The sequence below is a fragment of the Arachis stenosperma genome, chromosome 5, assembly GCF_014773155.1.
Source record: "Arachis stenosperma cultivar V10309 chromosome 5, arast.V10309.gnm1.PFL2, whole genome shotgun sequence".
NCBI lineage: Eukaryota > Viridiplantae > Streptophyta > Magnoliopsida > Fabales > Fabaceae > Arachis > Arachis stenosperma.
The window spans coordinates 14,478,147-14,486,734 of record NC_080381.1 but is presented as its reverse complement, the minus strand read 5'-3'; the positions used below and the strand labels follow the sequence as shown (position 1 = coordinate 14,486,734).

Genomic DNA, 8,588 nt, shown 5'->3' with positions numbered 1-8,588 from the left:
GCGGTGTTCAGTCCTGGCCGACATATAGCTCTTCCCATCCATCAGCAATCTGTTCAGAACTGCTAAGGCTCGGCCATCCTAGGAGACGGACAGATCACTTGGCGCCCACTGTGGGGCCCGAAAAATTTATCTAACCCCACTGTTTTCTTTACCCAGCTTTCTAATTTATTTTGTAGGACTCCCGATCCTCAGACATGGCCGATAACGGGGTCCAACAACCCACACAGGCAGAGCTCCTGGCTCAGATCGCAAAACTCTAGGCAGAGGTACGGAGGATAGCTGAGCTATCCGCCCATAACAATGAAAAACACGATGAGGGAAGCTCTAAAAGCTCAGCTCAGGGCAACTTAGACCCCCTGAATATCAGCCCGCCAAAGGAAAAGCTAACTTTAGACAATCCCTTTTCCGAAGAGATCACTAACTTTCAGATGCTGAAAAATTTTGTATTAACCTACCGCATTGGAGCCATACAAGGAGTTTGGTGATCCCCGATCTCATGTTAAGAAATTTCAATCAATGATGTTTTTTAACGGCGCTAACAATGAGCCTGTGCTCTGCCGAGCTTTTCCTACTTACCTTGATGGTGCTGCATTACTCTGGTTTTTAAAGTTGTCTGCAGGTTCAATCTCCTCTTTTGAGGAGCTGGCGAGGTCCTTCATTGACTATTTCGCCGCATCGAGGATATATGTGCATGGATCCGACTATCTAGGCACCATCAAACAAGGACAACAGGAAAGCCTAAAAGACTACATGACGCGGTTCGCTGAAGCCACCATGGAAATTCAAGACTTGGATCCGGCAGTCCACCTGCACACCCTTAAAGCCGGCCTCAGATCAGGAAAGTTTCGGGAGACGATTGCGGTAACTAAGCCAAAGACGCTAGAGGAGTTCCGAGAAAGGGCTGCAGGTCAGATGGAGATCGAAGAACTTTGCGAAGCCCAGAAAATAGACAAGCCACCACGCAGAAGAAATGAGGAAAAGACATTCAGATCACCCAACAACAAGGAGCCAAAGAAGCCTTTCAAGCTCACACCGAAATTCAACACTTACACCGGATTTAACACCAAAAGAGGAGCATTAAATTACTCATGAATCCAATGGACAAGGGTGCTTGGAAAAGCGGAACACATTTTACATCAATCATGTCAAAATGGCGCGAAGGACAAGCAACAATTAGTTGTGGAAATGTTTGAGATTCCATATAGAACCAAGCAAAGCTTGGGGGCTGTAAGGAGCAAGCATGACAAACAACTAAGTGGCTGAGGTATACGACATCCACGATATGAAAGCTCACCTTAGTCCTGTCCAAACTAAGGCAAACTTGGGGGCTATGATACGTAACCTTAACCTCGGCCGCAAGAATAGCTCGGAACAGAACAATATATCCGGAGCTGAACATTCGAAATAAGAGAAGTAGTCAATAAAACCTTATCCTCCAAAACAGAACACAATAACAAACCGAGAATCATGGTGTAATTTGCAACTAACGAGCAGAACACCATCTATAAAGCTGAATACATAATTTTAGCTAAAGATCAAGTTCTATTCTCAGTTTTATATTTACTTGATATACTTACTAGAGCTTATTATTGACTTGAGCGTCGGTGCAATCTGCAACTAACGGACAGAATACCATCTATAAAGCTGAATATATAACCTCGGCTAAAGATCAGGTTCTATTCTCAATTTTATATTTACTTGATATACTCACTAGAGCTTATTATTGACTTGAGCGTCGGAGTATCTTTTGCAGGTATTCCCATCGCGGTGTTCAGTCTAGCCGATGTATAGCTCTTCCCCTCCATGAGCAATCTGTTCGGAACTACTAAGGCTCGGCCACCCCAAGATACGGATGGATCCCCCATAATGAATACAATAAAGAGTACCTTCGATAATAAATTCAAAAAAAAATAATTTTAAATATTTTCTATAAATTATTAAAAAATTTCATTAGAAATGTCACCTTATGTTAAACTTATTGAGATTATTTAAAAAGAGTACTAAAATATGAGTAAATTTTGATATGTTATTAAAATTTAATAAATATAAGTAAATTTTTATATTTTATTTTAATTCAATTTATTTATAGGAGTTGAAATTAATTTATATTTGACAATTTATACTAAAATTAATTTTAATAAAATAAATATTGTTTGGATAATATTAGTTAAAATTAGTTTTAGTATAAAATTATTAAATATAAATTAATTTCAACTCCTATTAATAAAATTGAATTAAAAATAACATATAAAAATTTACTCATATTTATTAAATTTTAATAACATATAAAAATTTAACAACTTTGTAAATACTTTTTTTATAATAAAAATTAATATTTATTTATTAATTAAAAATAACAATAAAATAATATATTTTAATACTCTTTTTAAGTACTCTCAATAAATTCAACGTAAAGTAATATTTATAATGAAAATTTTTAATAATTTATGGAAAATATTTATAATTATTATTTTTTAATTTATTATTGAATGTACTATTTATTGTATTTATTATGAGTATTATTAAATGTAATCTTTATTTTACTCTTTATTGTATTTGACGTGTACCCCGATTTACTCGGCCAAGGAATCAGCACTGACTAACGGAGATATACTCGGCCAAGGAATCGCACTGACTAACCGAGATATACTCGGCCGAAGAGTCAGCTCTAAATAACCGAACATCTACAAAACAAATCAACACTCCCCTGCTGAGTCATCCGCACACCAGTGATATCTTCTGTCCGTTACCCACAAAACCAAACACAAGTCAAAGATACCAACAACGGCACTTGGCAAACAAATCGGAATTCCAACACAACTCGCACCTATAAAGCCAGGCCCCATACGCCACAAAAGGACAGGTCACAGAAACTCGCTCTGATATTATTCTTATCATACCTTATTACTCACATACTTACTTGAGCGTCGGAGTGCTTTGTGCAGGTGCTCCCGCCGCTGTGTTTCGAACGGCCGAGGTCTGCTTCTTATTCAGCCCCTAGACGACGTATAGCTCCACCTGAAATCTCAAGTGATCCATCGGGGCTTCATACCTCGGTTCAAGCAGAACGGAACATTTGGCGCCCACCGTGGGGCCAGAAAGTTACGCTAACCCCACTTTTTGTTTAACCACATATTGCTTTGTATTCTTCCACGCAGGATTTCACAGCTCCTATCCATGGCTGACAACGGAGTCTTTCAACCTACTCAGGCCGAACTCATGGCCCAGATAACTGACCTACAGGCAGAAGTAAAAAGACTTGCCGAGTTATCCACTCAGAATAACGTCAACAAGCAAGAGGACAATGGACACAACGGGAAAGGCAACACGAGCCTACTGAGCATCGACCCACCAAAGGAGAAACTGACCTTGGATAACCCATTTTCCGAGGATATTACCAATTACCAAATGCCAAAACATTTTACACTACCTTCCTCACTCGAGCCATATAAGGGGATTGGTGACCCCCGGGCTCACATTAAGAAATTTCAGTCTATGATGTTCTTTAACGGACCTAAAAATGAACTTATTCTTTGCAGGGCTTTTCCGACCTACCTTGACGGCCCTCCTTTGGTTTTCAAAACTACCTGAAGGATCAATCTCTTCCTTCGAGGAATTGGCAAGATCCTTCATAGACTACTTTGCGGCTGCACGCATTTATGTGCACGGGTCAGATTACCTCGGCACCATCCGCCAAGGTCCCCAAGAAAGCTTGAAGGACTATTTAACCAGATTCGCTGACGCAACAATGGAGATACCCGATCTAGATCCTGCTGTCCATCTTCACGCCATAAAAGCCGGCCTCAAACCCGGAAAATTCAGAGAAACAATTGCCGTCACAAAGCCGAGAACCCTGGAGGAATTCCGAGAAAGGGCCGCAGGGCAGATGGAAATTGAAGAACTCCGAGAGGCCGAGAAAGTGGACAGAAGGCAAACCCGAAAGGAAGAGAGCCGAACAATCAGATCAGGGGACAACAAAGACACCAGAAAAATGTTTAAACTTACACCGAAGTTTGACAACTACACCAGGTTCAACACAAAGAGAGAAAGGATCATCAAGGAAATACTCAATGCCAAAATCATCAAACCCCCTGTTAGGGCCGGAAGCTACCAAGACCAACGATTCGTGGACAAGACCAAGCACTGCGCCTTCCATCAGGAATATGGTCATACCACCGACGAGTGCATCATAGCCAAAGATTTGCTGGAAAGATTAGCCCAACAAGGACTCCTAGACAAATACATCGAAGGCACAAGGCATAAAGGAGCAAAGACAGATCAAGATGAGCAACAAACTCCGAAGAACAAAGAAACCGACAAATGGCCGAGCAACAATCCCCCAAAAGGAGTCATCTATTGCATATCAGGAGGATTCGCATGTGGCGGAGAAACAGCCTCAGCACGAAAATAAAGCTACTGCACTATGCTAGCAATCGAAGGAACAACTCCACACAGTAACAAAGAGGTGGACGACCTTGAGATCACTTTTAACCAAGCAGACATATGCTCGGCCACACCGCATACAGACGACCCTGTGGTAATTTCCATCCAAATAGGAGAGTTACTGGTAAGAAAGGTCCTTTTGGACCGAGGTAGCAGTGCAGATGTTCTCTTTTATTCTACCTTTTTAAAAATGAACTTATCTAAAAAACTCATACAACCCTCCTCCGGAGAACTAGTAGGATTCTCCGGAGAAAGAGTACCAATAAAAGGCTATATATGGCTAAAAATGACAATAGGTGAGAATCCATCATCCAGAACCCTTGATATACAATACCTGATAGTTGACTGCATTAGTCCTTACAATATTATTCTCGGGAGACCTGCTCTGAACATGTTCAGAGCAGTGATATCAACTTTTCATCTATGTGCTAAGTTTCAGGCACAAGACGGAAGAGTAGCAACAATCCACTCAGACCGACAATAAGCTCGGCAGTGTTATAACTCAAGCCTAAAAAGGTCGGATACGAGGAAGAAACAACACGAGGTCAAAGCAGTACAAACTATGGAGGAAGTCTTATCCCTGGCCGAGCTTGATCCCCGGGGAGACGCACAAGAAAGACCTCAACCAACAGATGAACTTCAGGAAATCCGACTAACATCAAAGCCAGAACAGGTAACATACATCGGTCAGGCGCTACAAGACCAAGAAAGGTCGGATCTCATAAAGTTACTACAAGCCAACTCTGACCTGTTCGCTTGGACCCCAGCGGATATGCCTGGGATAAGTCCAGACGTCATCTGTCACAAACTTGCCACCAACTCAGCAAGCTGACCTATAGCTCAAAAGAAAAGAAACCTAGGAGCAGAGAAATTAAAAGCAGCCTTAGAAGAAACCAGCAAGCTCTTACAAGCCAACTTCATCAGAGAAATCCGCTTCACCACATGGCTCTCAAATGTGGTAATGGTAAGAAAAAACTCAGGTAAATGGCGCATGTGCGTCGATTTTACAGATTTAAATAAAGCATGCCCTAAAGATGCCTACCCCTTACCTTGCATTGATAAGCTTGTAGACAACGCATCAGGTTTCAAAAGCTTAAGCTTCATGGATGCATACTCTGGGTATAATCAAATACTCATGCATCCTGAAGACCAAAGTAAGACAGCATTCATAACGGAACATGAAAACTTTTGTTATTGAGTAATGCCGTTTGGCTTAAAGAATGCAGGTGCAACCTATCAACGCTTGATGGACAAGGTCTTCCATCACCAAATAGGACGCAACATAGAAATCTATGTAGATGACATGGTCGCCAAGACCATGAAAGAAAAATCACATTGTGAAGATCTCAGCGAGATATTCAGACAAATCCGAGCATATAATATGAGACTGAACCCGGAAAAGTATGCCTTTGGGGTAAAAGGAGGAAAGTTCCTCGGATTCATGCTCACCTCACGAGGAATCGAGGCAAACCCTGAAAAGTGTTCGGCAGTACTCAATATGGCGAGCCCTAAAACAATAAAAGAAGTGCAACAGTTGGCAGGAAGGATAGCGGCATTATCTCGATTCATACCCGCGGCATCAAACCGAGCATATCACCTTTTTCAAACAATATCGAAGAACAAAAAATTCCACTGGACAGAAGAGGGTGAGAAGGCTTTTTCCGAGCTCAAAGCGATCCTATCAGCACCACCCGTGCTGCAAAGGCCAGAAATCGGTAAACCTTTATATTTATATTTGTCTGTTTCAAATTATTCTATAAGTTCGGCTCTTGTCCTCGAAACAGGGAAAATACAACGGCTAGTGTACTTCATCAGCAGAGTCATGCAACCAACAGAGCAACGATATCCGAAGATAGAACAACTCGCCTTGACACTAATAATCACAGTGAGGAGACTAAGACACTACTTCCAAAGCCACACAATTATAGTGAGGACGAACCAACCATTAAGACAGATACTGACGAAACTAGAGTTGGCCGGACATCTCACCAAATGGTCCATTGAACTTTCAAAATTTGACATTCAGTTCTAACCCAGGTCGGCCTTAAAAGCACAAGTACTGGCCGACTTCATCTCAGAGCTAACGACCGATGAACGCGACAAGTTTTGGGAACTGCACGTCGATAGAGCATCAAGCCGAGAAGGAAGTGGAGCAGGGGTCATCCTCAAAGAAGGAGACAAGGTAATAGCCGAACAGGCACTCCAGTTCCACTTCCCAGCAAGCAACAACCATACCGAATATGAAGCCCTCATTGTAGGACTCAAACTCGCCCTAAGCTTCCAAGTACAGAGCCTGACAGCACATTGCGACTCTCTCCTCGTGGTCCAGCAAATCCGAGGAGAATTTCAGGTAAAAGATCCGTTGCTTGAGCAATATTGGCTCATAGCAAAGGATCTCATTTCAAAATTCAATTCATTTAGCATACTGCATGTTAATAGAGGAAAAAATGTGAGAGCAGATGTACTATCCAAGCTCGCAGCCACTAGGGCAGACACACAAACATCCACATTAACACAACTATCCCTAGAAAAACCAAGCACCGAACTACTGCATGTGATAAATATTAACCACCTCCATGATTGGAGAACTCCTTTCCTTGAATATATTAGTACAGGCGCCATACCAAGAGACGAGCTCAAACCTCAACATTTCAGACGAAAGGCCAATCTTTACACAAGCATAGGAGGAAAACTCTATAGACGAGGATTCTCACAACCACTGCTAAAATGCCTAAGCAAAGACGAAGCAAAAGAAGCAATGGACAAAGTACACGAGGGAGTCTGTGGAAACCACATCCGAGGACGAGCACTTGCAGCTAAAATCGTCCGAACTGGGTATTACTGGCCAACCATAAAAAAGGATTGCATAGCAAAAGTCAAAGCATGTGACAACTGTCAGAAACACGCAGCTATATCTACAAGGCCAGCCGAGCTATTACATAGCATGGAGGTAAGCTGGCCATTCTACAGATGGGGACTCGATATACTCGGCCCATTTCCAATAGCGCCAGGCCAGGAAAAATTTCTCTTAGTAGTAGTAGACTACTTCTCAAAATGGATAGAGGCACAACCATTAGCAAAGATAACGGCCGAAAAGGTATGATCATTTATATGGAAAAATATTATATGCCGATTTGGAATACCTAGGGAGATAATATCTGATAATGGTAGGCAATTTACAGACAATAAGCTCGGTTCATTCCTAAAAAACTTTAATATAAAGCATCATTTTAGCTCAGTCGAACACCCACAAACCAATGGGCAGGCTGAAGCTGCTAACCGAGTTGTATTGCAGGCGATAAAGAAAAAACTAAATGATGCTAAGGGAGAATGGGCGGAACTGATCCCAGAAATATTATGGGGCTACAACACAACAATACAGACCACCACGGGCGAAACACCTTTTAAACTAGTCTATGGGTCCGAGGCACTAATCCCTATTGAGGTCGGCATCCCCACCCCGAGAACCGAGCTATACAACGAGCAGCACAACTTGCATGCAAGGAATACCGAGCTTGATCTAGCCGAAGAAACCAGGGAGCTAGCAGCCATTAGACAAAGAGCAATAAAACAAATAACCGAAAAGAAACACAACAAGAGAGTATCGCCGAGGGCATTCACAGAGGTGACCTAGTACTCAGACGAACAGAAGAGGCCAGACGTCCCCCAGCCCATAGAAAGCTCGCCGCTAACTGGGAAGGTCCATTCCGAGTAATAAAGGTGCTTGGCATTGGGGCTTATCAATTACAAACATTACAAGGCAACCCAATATCCAGGACCTGGAATATCTCCTCTTTAAAGATGTACCAATCTTAAGTTGTACAAATTGCGGATGAGAGTACTCTTTTTCCCCCTTAGAGCCTTTTTTCCCAAAAGGGATTTTTGCCTAAGGAGGGTTTTAACGAGGCCTGACGCACAATATACTTCATCATCAATATTCAAATTTAATCAAACACTTCATATTTCATCATCAAAATATTCAAAATATACATTCAACTACAAATGATACCATTACCAACTATCATACTTACTATCATAATCCCAAACACAAAACATAGGCCGACCTAAACATGGTCGGAACCAGCAAATAAGTTCAAAACTAGCTAACAATTCGTCCACAAATTACATAAGTTCTCTTACAAAGA

General features: G+C 41.7%; 2 protein-coding genes across 2 annotated transcripts; both read left to right on the top strand.

The window, feature by feature from the left end:
• Window positions 1–3,177: 3,177 nt before the first annotated feature.
• On the top strand, window positions 3,178–4,411 carry LOC130980461 (uncharacterized). Its single transcript, XM_057904140.1, has 2 exons — window positions 3,178–3,460; window positions 3,540–4,411. Exons 1-2 carry the CDS (start codon window positions 3,178–3,180, stop codon window positions 4,409–4,411), a joined length of 1,155 nt encoding a protein of 384 aa, XP_057760123.1.
• Window positions 4,412–5,644: 1,233 nt separating this feature from the next.
• Window positions 5,645–8,077, top strand: LOC130980459 (uncharacterized). The gene is made up of 3 exons (XM_057904139.1): window positions 5,645–6,438; window positions 6,481–7,540; window positions 7,709–8,077. Exons 1-3 carry the CDS (start codon window positions 5,645–5,647, stop codon window positions 8,075–8,077), a joined length of 2,223 nt encoding a protein of 740 aa, XP_057760122.1.
• Window positions 8,078–8,588: the final 511 nt, after the last annotated feature.

Coding starts and splice junctions, on each gene's coding strand:
- LOC130980461 (XM_057904140.1), top strand. CDS start 3,178: ATGGCTGACAACGGAGTCTTTCAACCTACTCAGGCCGAACTCATGGCC. Junction 3,461..3,539: donor CGAGCCATATAAGGGGATTG/GTGACCCCCGGG, acceptor TATTCTTTGCAG/GGCTTTTCCGACCTACCTTG.
- LOC130980459 (XM_057904139.1), top strand. CDS start 5,645: ATGCCGTTTGGCTTAAAGAATGCAGGTGCAACCTATCAACGCTTGATG. Junction 6,439..6,480: donor GCCGGACATCTCACCAAATG/GTCCATTGAACT, acceptor GTTCTAACCCAG/GTCGGCCTTAAAAGCACAAG. Junction 7,541..7,708: donor CAAAGATAACGGCCGAAAAG/GTATGATCATTT, acceptor ACCAATGGGCAG/GCTGAAGCTGCTAACCGAGT.